Below are 19,535 nucleotides of genomic sequence, written 5' to 3'. Positions count from 1 at the left end.
AAAAACGTTATTTTTAATTTGATCATGATTATCAAAATTCTAAATTCTCCATGTGAATATTCAGTATAGGCATACTATATCTTTATACTATGATATAGGGAAACTGAACATTATGATGATTCAATACTACTCTCGCCATCTAGGTAGTAATAGACGAACTACGCCTTGATGGGAAACAAAATAAAAAACCGTCTACAGGCTATACTCGCTATTATAGTTTTCCATAATTCATTTCGACATGTAGAAAAGACTTTGGGGGAACAATATGAATAGTTCCGACTCAGACCAACAGAGCTCTGTTTCACTATATGAAAAAAACTATATTTTAAAAAACTACTACAAAACTTTTTTCTATCAGTAATTCTATTCAGAGGCAAAATTTATGAATATGACAACTTACTATTCAGGCATTTGTGAACTTTCGGGTTTTCTCTTCATCGCCCTTGAGCAGCTTCTTTGTTGATTCATTTATAAAATTCTGGGAATGTTAAAATCCCCAAAGACATCAAGAAAAATTAGACAAAGCCATTCAAAATGTGAGGGAGTAGTTTATAATTACAATGTGAAAATTGACTAACCATAAAATGTTAAATGAACAGAGTATTTGAATGACTAGACTCGTATTTTTTAACAATAGTAATTCACTGTTAAAATTTACCGTGCCTTAACATTAGACCACACAGCCGGCATTCCAGTCACATGACGTGGCTATATCCGTTAATATCGCATATTCTTTTCAATTTCAATGAAATTACTACATTTCAGAATAATGTTTCGATAAGAATTGAAAATGTATTTATTATTATACCAATGGGTTTCGATCAAGATATTGAGATTTTATAATATCATATAAAATGTTAGCATTTGAAAAAGAAATTCAAATTGAAGGAATATTGTCTTATTTTCGTGAGATTATATGAATTATTGAAGGGTGGAAATTCATATCGGTCTCTTGTATCTGTTCAATCTTTCCAGTGTAATGATGAGTTTTATTTAATTTACATATTCATTTGAGTTGCCCCAGTTGAGTTAGACTCTAGTCACTGTCATAATCATGATATCAAATAAAACCTATGAATTTCTGAATTTGAATATATATGATTCCATTGGTCCATTTGATTAGGATAGTAACAGTTATTGATGAATTGAATAACAAAACTGTTATTTCCAATTGAAGGATGAATTCTTTACATAAGATGAGAGACTGCCAATAGGTTCGCCACTTTCACCAGTCTTAGCGAACATATATATGGAATGGTTTGAAACTCTGGCCATTGAAGAAGCCCACAAGAAACCTCGTGTCTGGTTGAGATACGTTGATGACACCTTCATAATATGGAACCATGGAAATACTGAACTAGACGCCTTCCTGAAACACATCAACAGCGTAAGACTTCCATCACTTTCACAATGGAGAAGGAAGCCCACATCGAATTGCCATTATTAGACATATTGGTGAAGAGGACCGACACTAACTGAAAACCATCTGTATACCGAAAACCCAGTCACGCGTGACAGTATCTGAACCACGAATCCAACCACCGTCAATCGACTAAAAGAGGAATCATCAAAACTCTATTAGACCGTGCTTTCGGACTTTGTATTAGGAAGGAAGGTCTCGAGAAGGAACTAGACATCATCAAAAATGATCTTCAACGAAATGGCTACTCGAAAGCGATGGTGAAACAAACTTTGGCTGAAAGACAGCAGGAGCCCCGAAAGGAAGAGAAGCCGTCACAACCAGTGCTTGCACTGGAAACGTACGAAGAATTGGATCCAAGTACAACATCAGAACCGGCTTCACATCCGGAAACATTATCCGTAGCAGCCTCACGGAAACCAGGCCACCAAACGCGAAGTGCGATTCCAAGAATTGCATTTACCGGATACCCTGTAAGTGCGGAAAATCCTATATCGGTGAAACAAAAAAGAGACCATTGAATGTTCGCATTGCCGAGCACAAGAAACACACACAGCAAGGGGAAACCAGCAAATCAGGAATAGAAGAGCATGTTTGGAACCATCAACATAACATCGAATGGTGCCAAGCTGAGATCATACACAAAGAAACATTGGTTTAGGAGGAAATTCAAAGAAGCCGAATACATATTATCCAACAATGTATTCAGCCAAGCTAGCGTAGAGATACACAACATATGGAAACCCATATTCAAGCGAAAAATGGCCAACTCCCGCCAAACGGTCATCTCCCACTAAACCAGTGAAAAAGGAAAGCAGAGATAAGTGAAAGATCTCTAATGACCTATAAACAGTCAGCTCACGGAGGAATCAGTGCAGTCAACACCCGAAGACGATTGTGGATATTAACAATCGAAATGTGGTGAAGTAACTTGGCTTGGAATCTCTTAAGTTTTTAATTTCATTTTCTGTTCAATTTGTACGGAAGCGTAGAAGGGCCACAGATTATTTGTTTATTTGATCCACAATAATTTCGACTTAAAAGTCGAAATTTCGACTTTTATCTCGTAATTTCGACTTTTATCTCGTAATTTCGACTTTTATCTCATACTTTCGACTTTTATCTCATACTTTCGACTTTCATCTCATAATTTCGACTTTTTTGTCGTAATTTCGACTTTTATCTCGTAATTTCAACTTTTATTTTTGGACATTCTTTTCAAATCATTTCGACAGTGCTCCAATCTTCTCATAGTGGTATGTTTTTTACGAAGAAATATGACACAAACCGATTTTATTGAATATTCGAAGCCTACTCATTTTTTGACTGAACCTTCGGGAACCATTCTGCTCCAGTTAATTTTTTTGTGTGACTAAATCTCTATGATTTTTCGAAACGAGGAGAGAAAACCCAAAATACCTAAGAAATGAACATTGTATCTCTTCGAAGAACATACCGACAGTATTAGTTGGTTGCCATTGTAAAATGTGTTTCTACATGACGTTTAAGATATGAATGTGTAGAAGTATTCTTTCAAAAATGTTAATAAATTTCTACTAAAAATTTCTTCAGTTGTAGTGAAAAACTGAATTTAAGATGTTTTGATAATGAAGTAAGGATATTACTGATCAGATTGACTTACTATGATGAGAAACTAATATTTTTTTGGCCAAAGTGGACTTTATCCTACTCGTGCGGAAAGCATTTACTTTTTCAAAAAGGTACTGAATAATATCAATGCATACTCATCAATCTAAAATTTATTAACATAACATAATTAATTCACTTCTCAGGTTAATGTATAAATTAATTGTGGCATAAGGATCGAAGGACCTTGTGTAATTATTTTTTTCATAAAAATTGAACATAATTTCCAAAAATCTTCATCACAGGCTGTCCGGGAATATGTACACTTCGACGAAAAATGTTTAAAAGCGAATGATGAAATCTTGATGAGGTGATCTGTACTCCATTAAGGGAAGGCATCGCATACAATATACTTGGTCTCCCTGCTGGAGCAATAGCATTTCTTGTTTTCCGTATTCTATGAATACTCCATTTCAAACATACTTGATCAAGATCACTCTGAAATAAAAATTATAATTATAATTCCATTAACAACTTACCTCTCACTTGTAATAATGGTATGGAACAAAATTGAATCAGAGACTTGAAATAAATTCATCCAGTATGTATGTACAAAATGTGATTCTCTTATTGAAAAAAATGTTATGCGTTAAAAATTTCAAAGCTTTTTTTGTAAAATTAGTATAGAAATGTTTATGAGTGCAGAAAGGAAAAATAAATCTTGTTTTGACAAGAAAATTTGATTAGTAAGTAATCTTTTGTTATAATTTTTGTAAATCAAGTTGAATTGGGAGTTTTTTTCTATTCCACCAGTTACTATAGTATAATTTTAACTAACTATAATCGTAACTGAAACGATTCAATATATTTCATTTCCAGATAAATTGATATCAATAAAAGATTTGAAATATTTACCTGGTGTGAGTTATTGATACTCATATTTCAATTGAAATTTCACCCAACACACAATTTCACAAACCTCCTATTAACACCACCTTGGAGTAAATTACAATACACTCAAGAAACCATATTTCGACTTTTGAATCAAAATTATGACTTTCGAGTCGAAATTATGAGATAGAAGTCGAAATTATGAGATAAAAGTCGAAATTACGAGATATAAGTCGAAATTACGAGATAAAACTCGAAATTACGAGATAAAAGTCGAAAATACGAGATAAAAGTCGAAATTATGAGATAATAGTCGAAATTATGAGATAAAAGTCGAAATTACGAGATAAAAGTCGAAATTACGAGATGAAAGTCGAAATTTCGACTTCCAAGTCAAAATTATTGTGGATCAAATAAACAAATAATCTGTGGCCCTTCTACGCTTCCGTAAAATTTGTTCCTTTTTTACTTGTATTTTATTTCGTTATCATTTCATTTCAGGTTTTTTTTGCTTAATGTAATTGTGTTTTCAGGTATTCATTTTCATTCTGGTTGTTTAGTTTTTAATTCTTCTTTTTTAGTTCTTTCAGGGATGTCAAATCGTTTATTATAATATCAGACAATAGAAGTCCGAATTAATGAAATTTATCATGAAACATTTTCAATCACCTTCAAACAAACCAGTGCAGTGATTGAATTGTGACTAGATGTTAACTTCATAGCTGTCAATTTCATTGATGTAAAACTTCGTTTTGGTGGCCCAGCCTTCAGTGTTTTTATATTTTATCGGTTTCAAGAAAATAATCGCAACTAATAACTGTTGCATTGCTATAGGTGTATACCAACAGAGATTGAAAATACACCACTGAAACTCTTTAAGATGAAAATTCTGGTCTAATCACGTACATTTTTCGAGAAAAAACCAAATACTTACCTTATCAGTAGATACCCTGGCTACGGACACCTCCTTGGGCGATCTAACTCCCGATGGTCCGGCACCAGAAGATCCGGGCTCCATCTCGAGCAGGTGCTCGATGTAATGTCTTTGGCTCTTCTGTCTACCCGCCATATTTTCACTGCAGCAAACAATAAAATAAGCGTCTTACAGTTGGAGCGTCAGAAATAGAGGAGTTTCGACGGAGCAGGAAAATCGATACCTTATTACCAAAGTTCGGAAGTAGTTTGGAAACTTTTATAAACAATGGGAGTTTGATATCTAGCTTGTAAACAACTGAATACCGATCAGGAGGAGAGAGAAATCCGGTTTTATTACACTCTTCACTTTTATTAGAATATATTTCCTTCTTGTGGCTGAATGACATGTCTGACTAATTGTTTACTGTCTACTGATAATTATAATTGAAATATACAGTGTGAACATAAAACCAAAATTTCCGCAATAGTGAGTTGTTAAAAAAATAAGTTGAATGATCAAATTTCGCAGGCTAGGTACATTCAATTAGCGATTTTTCATTTTTTATGGTGGTACACTCGTATCGAATATATATTCGCAGTTTCAGCTGTATATGGCGAGTTTAGTTTGTTGGTGAGAGACATAACAATTAGAAGTGTTTCGGGTGTTCGGCGATTTCCTGCTATTGAAAAGGATTTGCATCAAATTTTGTGTAAAAAATTGAAATGAGTGCTCAAAAACGCTTGACATGTTGACAGTGGCATACGCTGATTGTACTCTGAGTTAGAAAAATGTTTACCAGTGATACAAACTTTTCACAGAAGGTCGAGAAGATGTAAATGACGACGCTCACCCTGGACTCCCCAGCACATCAACAACCGATGAAAACAATAATAATAATAATAAATGGTCTTTATTTTTATCTTGGCGGAGTTTAGCTTACGCTATTCTACCACTCAACCAAGAATATTTTTATACATGAGTGTATTAATAGTGATACATTATCAATACTTAAAACTGGGACCTAATCTAAGTTTTATCGCTATATTTCAATTTGTGATTATTGATAAAAATTGAGAAAGTGAAGAAAACTGTTATGCAGAATCGTCAAATCACTATCAGAGAAGTTGCTGAGGATGTCGGCATATCGGTTGGCTCATGCCATCCAATTTTTTCGGAAATTTTGGGCGTGAAGCATGCGGCAGAGAAGTTCGTTTCGAAATTTCTGAATTTTGACCACAAAAACCGTCACATGAGTATCGCTCTGGAATTGTTAAATGACGTCAATAGCGATCCAGATTTGCATAAACGAATCATAACTGGTGACGAATCATGAGTATAGTCGAAGTAAACGATACTGTGCACTCTTAAAGTTGGCGGCATTCTCAAAGGTCAAAAAAACCAATACATACATAGAAATGAAATGGCAGCGAACTAGTTCACGTGGACTGTAGACTTAGCGATTCGTATTGAATAATTTTTTTCTAACCGAGTTTCATGATTGGCTGAAGAGTCATAAAATCAAATTTGAAGTCATGTTACGGTGACGAATAGAAGATGGGGAATGCGGGGATGGTTATCGCCGTCGTGTCATCAATGTTCAGTTCAGATACTGATCGCGAGTATTGAAATTCAATATTGGTGCAGTTATAATTACTTGAAATTTTTCTGTTTGAAATGTGGCGTCCTTGGACAAGTACTAATAGTAATAACGAGTATGATAACAACGCAGACTTTTTCCAGTGTAGTGATTCCAATAGCGATGGTGAACAATGCGAAAAATAGATACCAGTGAATGAGATTCGGATGCAATTGAATATTGAAACACGGAGAGTATGTTTCAATGTATATAGGAATCTACATCTCAAGTTTGGTTTCGAATGAAACAAACTATTGCAAGCAACATCAGATTTGACCAAAATTCCTTTCTCAACTATACAAAACTTATATGTTCATCTAATAAAATTACTGATAAAAACAATATACGACTGTTACAAAAGAAATGAGATTTCTACAAGTGAAAACACAAGGAAGAAATTGAATACTTCCGGCCATAACGTGAGCTGCTGTGACAAAACTCTTCAGAATTGAATAAGAAAACTAGGATTTAGATTTGAAATAATAAATAAACGTCAAGCAATTATGGAAAGCAGAAGAATAGTAGAATTGCGTTACAAATACTTAGAACAAATAACTAAATTTGTCTGAAGGTAGTTTACAATGTTTTGTGATGCATTTCATTACTTCGGACTTCCATTGTCTAATATGATGTAAATTGATTTGAAATACCTGAAAGAATCTGTAAAAAAATTAAAAAAGATTAGCTGAAAAATAAAAATTATTTTAAGTAAAAAAAACTAAAAATATAATGAAGTAAAGTACAAGCAACAATCAAAAAGATCAATGAAAAATCAAACTATTAACACAAGATGGAAAATTAAAGAATTATTAACAAGAAAAGAAAATTCAAAATTAAAAGATTCCAAACCAAGTTACGTTTCGATTGTTAGTATCCACAATCGTCTTCGGGTAATAACTAATGTCAGTTTTTTTGCTTGATATAATGGTTACTTTTCAGCTAATCTTTTTTAATTTTTTAAAGATTCTTTCAGGTATTTCAAATCAATTTATATCATATCAGACCATGGAAGTCCGAACTAACGAAACTGAATATTGACAAGAACAACGGCTAAATTTCTATTTGTACGAAACATGGTATGACATTCACGTCACATCAGTTACGAAAAGGTGGACTAATGATTGGAGAATGTGTACGCCTAACGTGCCTGATAACAAAGAATCGCGACTAATCATTGTTCATTACGGAGGAAGTAAAGGATGGGTTCCGAATTCCTTGAAATTATGTGGAAAAAAACATATATATATATATATATATATATATATATATATATATATATATATATATATATATATATATATATATATATATTACTATCAATGTAAGTTACAAACAGGATTTGGAGTGCTATGACTTCTGTTTGATCTGCGAGCGCTTTCGACAGTTGGTTGTTCTGTCATCCTCTAGGCACTATTCTATCTATCTATCTATCTATTCTAGATAGAATAGGCAATAAAAATGGAAATGATCAAGGAGTACTTATCTATTAATTTTTTTATTTTCATGGAGCTTGACTGCATTAACTTTTCTAGATTTCATATCATTCCTAGAAACATGTGGATTCTTTTTCCGATGGCATTTCAGGTTAGCTTCCCAAATTTCTGCTACCGTAGTTGTCGGTTGATTGGTCAAACCACCAACACTGACATAAAAACTTGGCTAGTTGACTTGGGTGTCACACCAATAGGTGGTTCCACTTATGTTTCGCTTGCTTTTACGCAGCTATTTTTATCAAGTATGTATATATATATATATATATATATATATATATATATATATATATATATATATATATATATATATATATATATATATATATATATATATATATATATATATATATATATATATATTAAATAATTATTGTGATTCGTATATAATCAGATTATTGAATAACAAAATTAGTTAGCTCCTTAACTATATCATCAAATATTTAATGTGACAAACCAAATTCTACGCGGGCTAGGCCGCGGGCAACAGCTAGTAATTCATTTTTTACTTTGAAAATACAGTAACTAAAAAATATGCCAACTGCACTAAGTACTGAATAGCTTCTAAAATCGAATTATGTTGCCTATAAAGACATTTCGCAAAACTAACACAACCGTCAACGACGTCTGCCCTCACGGGTCTGCCCGCAGTCGAGTCGCGTTCTCGTCGATTGCGCTTCATTGCTTAGACCGCCCCTCTACCACCGCGCATCGTCTCCCGTCGTTTTACAGTAGACGCGATGCGTAATGGCTTACTACGTTGGGTCATGTTAATCTTATCGTGATAAATTTTAAACGATTCGTCCAAATGACTTAGTGTAAATTGTAGCCTTTATGCTATTCTGATATATAAGCTGTATTTATGCAAAGTTTCATCTAAATCCGTTACATACATTTATCCATCCTCACAAACTTTCACATTTATATTACTATAAATGGTACGTTTTCGAATTGACACCCTGTATATCTTATAGAGCAGATTTATGAACACCCGATGGAAAAATCTCCTCGTAACGCCACTGTCTGTCGGCAAGACTGCGAAGTTCTGAAAGTTTGGACCATTCCGCAGGCTTCTTCAGCAGGAACTTTTTGTATTCCGCGCGACTAAAAGCGTATTTACCTTCGTTTTCCTTCGACGGATGAGGTAATTCTATTTACTTTTTAGACTCATCAATTCGTAAGTCTTCAACTTATTTACATCGTCGGTGCCTGCCTTCAACAAATTTTAATTACTCGTTAATGCTCGTGTTCGGCTTTGTTTTTATTGCAAAATGAAGAGCTGGTTTAGTAATGAGTTGGTGGAAGGAAGGTTTGAAATTATGTGGTTACATCGGTCTCTTATGAAAGGTACTTTCAGAAAAAAACACGGATTTTCCCAATGGTTTTTGAAAATGCAACTTATCACCAGAAAATAAGACTAGGTTTACTGTTTCTAGGAGTGTGTATTGATTTGTTTAATATATTGAATTTTAGGTCTTGTGTTCTGATTTGTACTTGTTCCTCGATAAGTAATTTATGACTGTTAAATTTATGGATGTTTAAGTTTTCCCAAATGTCCATACGGTTTCCCTTATTGACTTGTTTTATGAGTTTTATGTTGTCTGGTGGGGTGAAATTATGTTTGTTTTGTATGGCGTGTGTTGCGAGGTTTGATTTATATACTATTGGGTTAAATGCCTATTTGTGCTCATCGTACCTTTGGATCAGTTTTTTCTTGGTTTGGCCGATATAGAATTTGTTGCAGTCCGAGCATTGTATGCTTTGTAATCCGTTTTGGTTTTTGTCTTCTTCTTTTTCATAGCTGTTTATTTTTTGTGTTATTTTCGTGTTTGGCTTGTATGTGATGTTGATGTTCAATGGCTTGAAGACGTTTGATAGTTTTTTGGTTTGGTGCCCTACGTACGTAAATGTCACAAGAGATAACACAAGAGATAAACAGCTATGAAAAAGAAGAAGATAAAAACCAAAACGGGGTATACAGCATACAATGCTCGGACCGCAACAAACTCTATATTGGCCAAACAAAGAAACAACTGATCCAAAGGTACGATGAGCACAAAAAGGCATACATAAACCCAATAGTATATAAATCACACCTCGCAACACACGCCATACAAAACAAACATAATTTCCCCACACCAGAGAACATAAAACTCATAAAACAAGTCAATAAGGGAAACCGTATGGACATTTGGGAAAACTTAAACATCCATAAATTTAATAGTCGTAAGTCACTTATCAAGGAACAAGTACAAATCAAAACACAAGACCTAACATTTAATATTTTAAACAAATCAATACACACTCCTAGAAACAGTTTACCTAGAGAAGATCCAACACAAAGAATAGTACCTGATGTAACCCAGATACAGGCAAATTTACCTAAATAACATGGAGTACCTGCATTGAGGCGTTCGGACCGTATGAAAGGACATACAACAGGATGACACGATCAGTTTGAGTAGATATATATATATATATATATATATATATATATATATATATATATATATATATATATATATTTTTTGATTGATGCAACTAATTTTCCTTTATTTTGAGTATTTCAATATTAAATTCTACAAAAAGGATTTGAAGCTTTATATCTTCTATTAATTATCTGCGACCGCTTTCGACAGTTGGTAGTACTGTCATCATCTGGCACTCCTCAAACTGATCATTTCTCTTTCATATTCTCTGTTTTACTATCACTGTGGACATTTAAATCAATAATGAAATTATTTCCACCATTATGGAAGTGTTCAATCTCCATATAGTCTTTTTCAATTAAAATTATACTTTTCTGCCAGTCTTCTTCGGTAATATTAGATATAGTAATCTAATATTAAATTTAATATTAATCTAATATTAAATAATACTATTAGACATATCTTCAACTAGCTCCATTACCTTCTTATCAAATTTTGGAAAATTATTTTCACGCCTGAAGCTTCGTTTCAATATTCCCTAAATCAACTCGATGGGATTGAAAACACAAAAATAGTGGGAAGTTTCAGTATGGTGTGTCCATACTGTGTGTCTGTAAAACAAGTAGTTGGTTTTTGATATAGTTATCTTCAAAATACAAATTGTTATCCAATAAAAAATGTGTATTTCATCTTTTCCCGAATTTTTATCCGGTATTTTGATGAGCTTTCACGAATGAGAAAGCGTTGTCAAGAACTATTATACTATTCTCGTCCAAATTTGGGGTCAATGCGTTTTCAAACCATTCCTCAAAAATATTAGCTAACATGTTCTTATGATAGTCAACATTGCAGTCCTCGTTTTTTTCCACATTATTTCAAAGAATTCGTAACGCACCTTTTACTTCTTCCGCAATGCACAATGATAAGTCGCTATCCTTTGTTTGAATGCATGTTAGACGTACACATTCTCGAACCATCGGTCTATCCTTTGGTAACTGTGTCGTGAGTGTCATACCAAGTTTCGTCCAAATAGAAAATTTGCCGTTGTTCTTGTCTATATTTGGTTATTTGTTCTGAGTATTTGTTACGCAATTCCACTAATCTTCTGCTTTCCATAACTGCTTGACGTTTGTTTATTATTTTAAATCTGAATCGTAGTTGCTTTATCCAATGCTGAAGAGTTTTGTCCGGAATGTATTCAATTTCTTCCTTATGATTTCAGTTTGTAGGAATCTCATTGCTTTTGTAACAGTCGTATATTGTTTTTTTAATGATTTTATTAGATGAACATCTAAAGGTTTTGGTAATCCCATATCACATCGCGTCTTGCGTTCATAAGGGTTGTTTTTGACTATTTTACGTACAGTTGAGAAAGGAATTTCGGTCAAATCTGATATTGCTTGTAATAGTATGTTTCCCTCGAAACCAAACTTGAGATGTAGATTCTTATATACATTGAAACATACTCTCCGTGTTTCAATATTCAAATGCATGCGAATCTCATTCACTGGTATCTCGTTTTCGCATTGTTCACCATCGCTATTGGAATCACTACAATGGAAAAAGTCTGCGTTGTTATCACAATCGTTATTACTATTAGTACTTGTCCAAGGACGCCACATTTTAAACAGATAACAAAAATTTTAAGTAATTATAACTGCACCAATATCGAATTTCAACACTCAAATCGCGATCAGTTACTAAACTGAACATTGACAACATGAAGTGTATAAACATCCTCGCATTCTATTCGTTACCGTAACATGACTTCAAATTTAATTTTATGACTCTTAAGCCAATCATAAAACTCGATCAGTAGAATACGGTCCAATACGAATCACCAGTTCATCAGTCCACGTGGACTAGTTGGCAGCGGCATAATTTCTTTGTATTGTTTTTTTTGCCTTTGAGCTCGCCGATAGCTTTAACTATTCACAATACCGGCTACTTCGACTATACTATGTACCTAACTATAACCGTTCTTTCATTTCATTTTGGAGTTCCCTATACGTAACCTAAATAGTTTTTCAGATATTGGCTTATTAAAATAATATAGTTCTTATTTCAATGAAACGACAAAGTATTTAATTCGAAGTAAGTACTCGAAATGATGACCATCCTGTTGAATACAATGATTCACTCTCTTTATGAAACACTGTTCAACATTTAATAACATTTGAGACGTCACTCATCGAAAAACAGCCCTCACTCTCTCCTTCATATTTTTCAGTGTGGTTGGGGAAGTGTCGTAATTCTAATTCTTAATGTATCTCCATAGGAAAAATCAAGGCAAGTCAAATCTGGTGATCTCGATGGACAATTTTGTGATCATCCTATACCAACATATTTTTTCGGAGAGCACATACTCAAAAACTGTCTGACACTGAATTTGAAATGTGCCGAAGCACCATCCAATTGTAACCAAATCCGTTGTCTGATATTTGGCGGCACATTCTCCAGAAGCTCAAGCAGATCATCTCGTAAAATTGTGAAAATTTGTGAACATTCAAGTTTCCATCAAGAAAGTTTGGTCATATAACTTGTGTGTCTATAATTCCTCCGCACAAGTTAACAGACCATTTATTCTGATGATGCAGAGTGCGAAAAAATGGGGATTCACATCACTTCAATAATGGAAGTTGTGTCTATTCACTAAGCCATTGTTATGAAAGGTAGGTTCATCAGAAAAAAATGGAATCCAAAAAATGTTCATTCTCACTTAACTTGTCCAGAACCCATAGACAAAACTCGATTCGTCGATAGAAGTCTATTTTATATGATTCCTGGTGCATCTTATTACGGCACGGGTGAAATTTGTAGTTTTTAATTTTCCTAGAAACGCTCCGTCTGCTTATCCCTGTATCTTTCTCGATCTTACGTTGAACGGTATGAGGGTTTTCTATGATTGTTCTAATAATAAGAAATTCATTTTCCTCATTTCCAATGAGAGGTTTTGACCTATTTGCCTTTTCATAAGCTATAATTCCAGTCATACGAAATTCATGTAACAATCGCAACCAACTTGTTTGGATGATCCTGGTCTGGATATTTTTGGGCATGTATACGCCAAAAGGCGATCCCCTAAACACTCACTAATCGCTAAAATCATATCTCTCCGCTTTTGAATGGAATGAGTGTTCATTTTCAACGGTAATAATTCAGTGAATGTTTTGAATAACGTAAAATACAAAAACTGTCAATGAGAATTCTTTCAACAAATTGAATATATGTCGTTTCAAAGCTATCTTGATTCAAACAATGTATTGAAATAAGAACTACTATTTGAAAGAGCCAATATCTGAAAAACTATTTAGGTTAGGTTTAGGGAACCCCATAATGAAATGAACAATAATTGAATTTTATATTGTTCAGACCAAAAAATACAAGGTGTTCTATTTGAAACAGCAAAGTTATTTTTGTCCGAAATTTTAGAAAAGTGACAATGATTTTTGAACAAATGTATTCAAAAAACACTTCATTGTGAGATTTTCACTAAACAGTTTTACAAAAACGCAACACGTGTTTCGCCATTCAATGGCTTCTTCGGGCGTGTCTTCACTAACTATATCCTACATATTCAATGCTCAATATACCTAATTTTACAATTTGAAGTACCTACATTTCAAGTACCTGAGTTTTACCTGACTTTGTAATGAATTAAATTACCTAAGCTTACATCCCAGTTTCCACATTTGAAAAAATATTTATTAACGGGGAGTTACTCAATTTTAATTGATCATTAAGTATATTACTCGAATTCTTGAATCTATTGATTTCTAAACATTTTAGAAGATTGAGTTTCAAACTTTTCTCTTCTAAATGTAACACGTCGTATTCGTGTCCTTCTGCTAAAAGGTGATTTGCAAATGTGGAATTGGTCTTTTTATTTACAAAACTACTCCTATGCTCTTTAATTCTCTGGGAAAATGTTCTTCCTGTTTGGCCAATATACAGTTTTCAGGAAAGAGCAAGAAGTCAGCTTATATTCTCCTGATCTATCCGACACCAAAGTTTTGTCTTTATCGTTTTGATGAATTTACTTATTATTCGTTCTGTAAGCTACGTTTACGCATTCTTTCTTCAAAAAACGGGCAATATTATTAGTGGAATCATCCAAATATGACAATGTCTTATGACTGACGTTATCGCATTTTGAAATTGGGTAGACCTGGTCCTTGACTTGCTTTTGTAGTTTTTTGGAAAGAATGGAGTCTATAATATTGTAATGAATCTGAACCTGGCCCTGACCGTTATCTCAGACACCAAACGCATGACATCACCGCAAAGGAAGCGGTCTGACTAACCGGGAAAATACTAGGCGAGTGCAGAGACCTCTAGATGAATCTAGAAAGCTCGATAGCGGTATATAAGCCCTGCTTTCCGTCCATAGAGGGTAGTCTGTACTTAGAAAGTGAATCGTGCGTTTAAAGAAAGGAATCTAACTGTGAAGATAAATTAGGCGTTAGTTACTAAGTGTTGTATATAAATTAGTTGTGATAGTGAAATATTGTTAAAAATAAATTTGATTAAGACAGTTAATCATTTGATTCGTTACAATATCTATTCAATACTATTGAATGCAGCAAATTTATGCTGATAAGGGTTTGTGGAGAATTTATGTATGATAATGTCCGTGTAAGATGGTTTGTGAAAAATTGCAAATTCACGTTCATTGTTATTTTTCGTAATGGTTTAGTCGAAGTAATTCATTGAATTATTCACCTCCCTTTCAGTGATGAATTTTTTCGACGGGTGGATAGAATTGACATATTCTACGAACTAGACTAATTGCCTATCTCTATCAGTAAAATAGACTAAGATATCATCTACGTATCTGTACCAGTACAAGAAACTGTTAGTTAACTGATTATTATGGATTTCATACTCTATGTTATCCTCCACACAATCTTACCAACATGAAGTTGCTGCATTCAATAGTATGTTTCACAGATTATTGAATATAATTATTAAATATAATAAAAAGAATCCCAATTTTCGCAAAGAATTAAAGAGCATAGAAATAGTTTTGTAAATAGAAAGTCCAATTCCACATTTACAAACCACCTTTTAGCAGAAGGACGTCAATTCAATCATGAATACGTTAGTTACAGATTTTCATCAAGTATCGGCCAGGGTCATCATAGATGTTTGAACATTCTGTATAATATTGAGAAACGAGTTTTATCGAAATCAATAGCCCAAAACCTCTTCTATGCCTGGTCAGAATTCGAAGGGTTGATTTATATATATTTACTTATTATTTAGTTACCAATTGTACCTAACATTTTCATAAAAAAATCTAATGAGTTAATATTCAAATATGAAACCCAGCAGCTCACACATGTACCTTCACCATCGTTCATTTTTTACGGTAGCGGTAGAAAACGTCGCAAGGATACAAAAAATTCTCGGCATCAAAAAGATCCCTGTGTACGAACTCCATTCAAATTCAACTGTAGTTTCCATTTCCTTCCACTGAACACCTGTTAAAAGGAGAGCGAAAGAGGACGGCGAACTTGCTTTTTATAATTCCGGAGTTGCTACATTTATGACTCCCCAGATTCAGAAACTCCGCAAAACTTTTGCCCAACTTTTTGCTGGGAAAAAGTCGATGGCACGGCTGGAAATCCTGGGCTGCAAACTTTCCTTGATCACGTTATAGACTCTAGTACGTAGCAGGAATATTCAGAATGTATGGAAAAGTGGAGGAAATTATTTTTTGAAGGCCTCATTTTGTCATACTTCAGGTGAATAGAGAAGGAAAGAGGAACTATATTTTCACATATGCAGCATATGCGGTCTCAGTCTATACCTAATGACACAACGCGGCATTGTGTTACTATCTTCGGCATTCGTACGGTATTGGTGAGATACCAGTGCTGCCTTACGTTCTGGAGTATATTAAACCTGCTGTGGAGACTGAGACGTGCTAATAATCACCAATTATATTTAATTCTCAGGAAAATACCATGTAGTAAGCCTAATTTAGTCCTTGTCGACCAGTATACCAAAAATATGAAAAATTACATTAATTTTGGCTTTTTGAGGGGAGTCGTCATTAATTACTAATGATGTCGCGTCCTATGTATCAGGTCTACAGGAAAGGTTTCTGATCAACAAAACTCTTTTGGTAAATAATAATAAAACCAATTTTAAGAAAAAATGCAATAATCGCAGTCATTCTTTGCGGGGCGAAATAGAGCCAAAGACAACTCCTAAGCAAAACAAAGATTGAACACCTGGATGACTTCTAGCAGAATCTTTACTGGGGACTGAATCAGGTTTTTAGATTTAGATTTAATTTATTGATCTTTTAGATACAAATAAGATAAGTCGCATATACACACATACATTATTACTCAAGAGTGCTATATATTCGTCAGTAGAATAATCACAATTTGAAATCAATAGATATTTCAGATATTTTTTGAACAAGTATTGATTTAACTTTTTCACATGTGACATCGATAGAGTTTCTACTTGACTTTTTCAGTCTGAATCTACTGGCCCTCAACAAATCACATCCTCTAATCTCACGATCGTGGAAATCACAATTTCTGTTTAATGTTGATTCATTTTTATGAATATCTATCAAAGGTTGATATAGATAAATAGAAGGTACTTTCATTATTTTCATCGAAAGGAAATGAGGTTTACAGGAGTCTAAGAAACCAGCCCCAGATAAAATCCTCACGGCTTTTTTTTTGTAACATAAATATCCTATTTGCGTTAGTACTATTTCTCCAGAGAATTGTTCCATATAAGATGTGATAATGGAAAAAAGCGTAGTAAGCTGATAATAGTGCCTGTTGAGAGATTATATCATTCAATTTCCGAAGAAGAAATGTGTATTTCGACAATGTAATGCTGAGTTGTTCAATGTGCTCTAACCAATTGAAATTATCATCTAGATGTATGCCTAAGAGTTTAACACTGTGTCCTTCAAACCAAGAAGTGTTTGATGTAAAAATGATGTGTTGTGTTTTATTTTCGTTCAACATTAGATTATTTCTTTTGAACCATATTACCCTTGATTTTTCCGGAGTAGTATTATCGGCGAAAGCAAAACAATTATGAGGTGACATGAAGGAAAAGGGATCATTTACATAGATTATGAATAAAAGAGGTCCTAGAACCGAGCCTTGGGGAACTCCACATGTAACTGGTTTTAAGTCGGATACATTGTTCGAGGTAATTGATACATATTGGTATTTGTTTGTCAGATATGAAGAAAAAAGAGACAGGGGGGTTCCTCTTATGCCATAGTCATCTAATTTTTTCAGTAGAATAGAATGGGAGACGTAATCGAATGCTTTTGTCAGATCACATAAAGCAACAATAGTGTGTTCTTCTTTTTCAAAGCAGGTTATTATTTTTTCGATTACTTTCTTTACCGCACTTAGAGCCGTACTATTAGCAAGCTGGGTTTATTTGGTCGAGTGTGAATAGGTGCAAGCAACAATAAACCCTTGCGGGATGCGGTAGAGGATCGAATAGACCCACTTACTTTCGACCTAAACCTAACCCAACCTAACTCCTAAGCAGCATATAAACATCGCGAAACATCGCAAAACAATCGTCAAGGATGTCAGTTTGGACGCGAAATTCTACGTTCGTTCCGTACCACGGTTTCGAGTCTTTCAGAGCCGTGTCTGTACATTTCATTTAATTGCGGCGCGCAAATAAATCATTCAGGTTTGTGGTTATGTAAACATGCATCTACAAATTAAAAACATCATCTCCTGTTTTCGTCAAACTTTTCACAACGCAATCTTCAAATTGATAGGAGGTGAAAATTATAAAAGAATATATTGACTGGAAAAATTGTAACAACTGTCATATTTTTACCCATCCTTTTTACAAAAGAAACCAATAAAGAGAAAAATCCACGGATTTTTTATAATCTAATAGGAAGAGTCTAAAAAAAATAACTACTTCCTACAGAGATTGAATAGTACAGAAACCACATATGTTCACTAGGAAAGACAACAATCATTTCTTTTGAAATCTTTGTTGAAAAGTTTATTCACCAAGTTTTATCGAAAACACAACTGCTAACACTTGTCATAATTTCCAATAACTCATGTCACAGGAAATATGGACTGATCTCTAGACAAATCAAAGAGAGACGGAAACCTCTACAAGCGAGTGAAAGCACTATTATGAATACACTTTCCCGAACCCCTTTCCCGCTCGGATTTTCCTCTACGTATCCAAGCAAAACATAACCTAACCTAAGAACTCACTAAACATCCAAAACTTTAACTACGCATGCAGCAAGAAGTTTCAAACTAGAACAAACCTTCGATTTTAAGACATTGTAGTAGCTGTTACACACTCGAAATTTAGGAAAACGCGAATTATCATCGGCTTTTGATTAGTTTTATAAGTTGTGAAAGTTCACGCAAAGAAGGGACGGTGTTTTCGCATGACAAAAAGTTTCAGAATTCGGAGGCTTATAACACTGTTGCCAATTCAACAATATGCCATTCTTATTGGTTACGGTGCCAAATACTTTTGGAAATTCTAGTGATTCGGTTCAAAGCCTCATATTCAATAGAAAAATTATATCAAAATATTGTTTTTGTTCAATTTCCTGAATCTTTTTCGAAATTACATACTACAATCATTTAGATAAAAACCAATAAACAAGAATTTTTTTTTCAAAAAATAAACAATTTCCACTTTGTCTACTAAAAAGTTCTCATAATAATTTGGTATCAACTAAATTAATTTCATTTGTCATACTCAATTCCATTATATAAAACCCATCAGATATTGTGTCCCTAAAGTATCGATACAGAAGCTTTTGTTGAACAATGAAATGTCTCGAGGTATATTCCACTCAAAAATTTTAGTGGTTACAAAATATGATAAATTCAATGTTACTAATTGAAAGAAATTATTTTTTGTTAAAACGGTAATGTTCCTTGACGTTTTTTGTGTTTATAACCTTCCACAATATGAAAACCAAATAAATATGGATCAAAAATTCAACCCCAGAAGTTATTGCATGATATAAACCTTTGAAGAGTCTCATTAGTTAGTAACTTGTATAATCATAAATTTTGCCTATAATTGAATTTCATAATTGGAAAAATAAAAATTGCAATAATTATTTTTATCCTTATCGTTGACGTTTCTGATCCAGGTCAAAATTTCAAAT

General features: G+C 33.6%; 1 protein-coding gene across 1 annotated transcript in view; it reads right to left on the bottom strand.

The window, feature by feature from the left end:
- Window positions 1-18,827, bottom strand: part of LOC111517914 (uncharacterized) — a 1,107,665-nt gene extending 1,088,838 nt beyond the window's left edge. Inside the window, exons 1-2 of the mRNA XM_074175686.1 lie at window positions 18,672-18,827; window positions 4,833-4,974 (exon numbers count right to left, since the gene is read on the bottom strand). Coding sequence (XP_074031787.1) covers window positions 4,833-4,967 — 135 coding nt within the window. The 5' untranslated portion in view covers window positions 4,968-4,974; window positions 18,672-18,827. The remainder of the gene's footprint in view (window positions 1-4,832; window positions 4,975-18,671) is intronic.
- Between the last annotated feature and the right edge of the window lie 708 nt (window positions 18,828-19,535).

The sequence above is a fragment of the Leptinotarsa decemlineata genome, unplaced genomic scaffold (assembly GCF_025532065.1).
Source record: "Leptinotarsa decemlineata unplaced genomic scaffold, Ldec_3_MD MMD2_tig00001064_RagTag_RagTag, whole genome shotgun sequence".
NCBI lineage: Eukaryota > Metazoa > Arthropoda > Insecta > Coleoptera > Chrysomelidae > Leptinotarsa > Leptinotarsa decemlineata.
The sequence above is the reverse complement of the archived record's forward strand: the minus strand, read 5'-3'. Positions and strand labels throughout refer to the sequence as shown.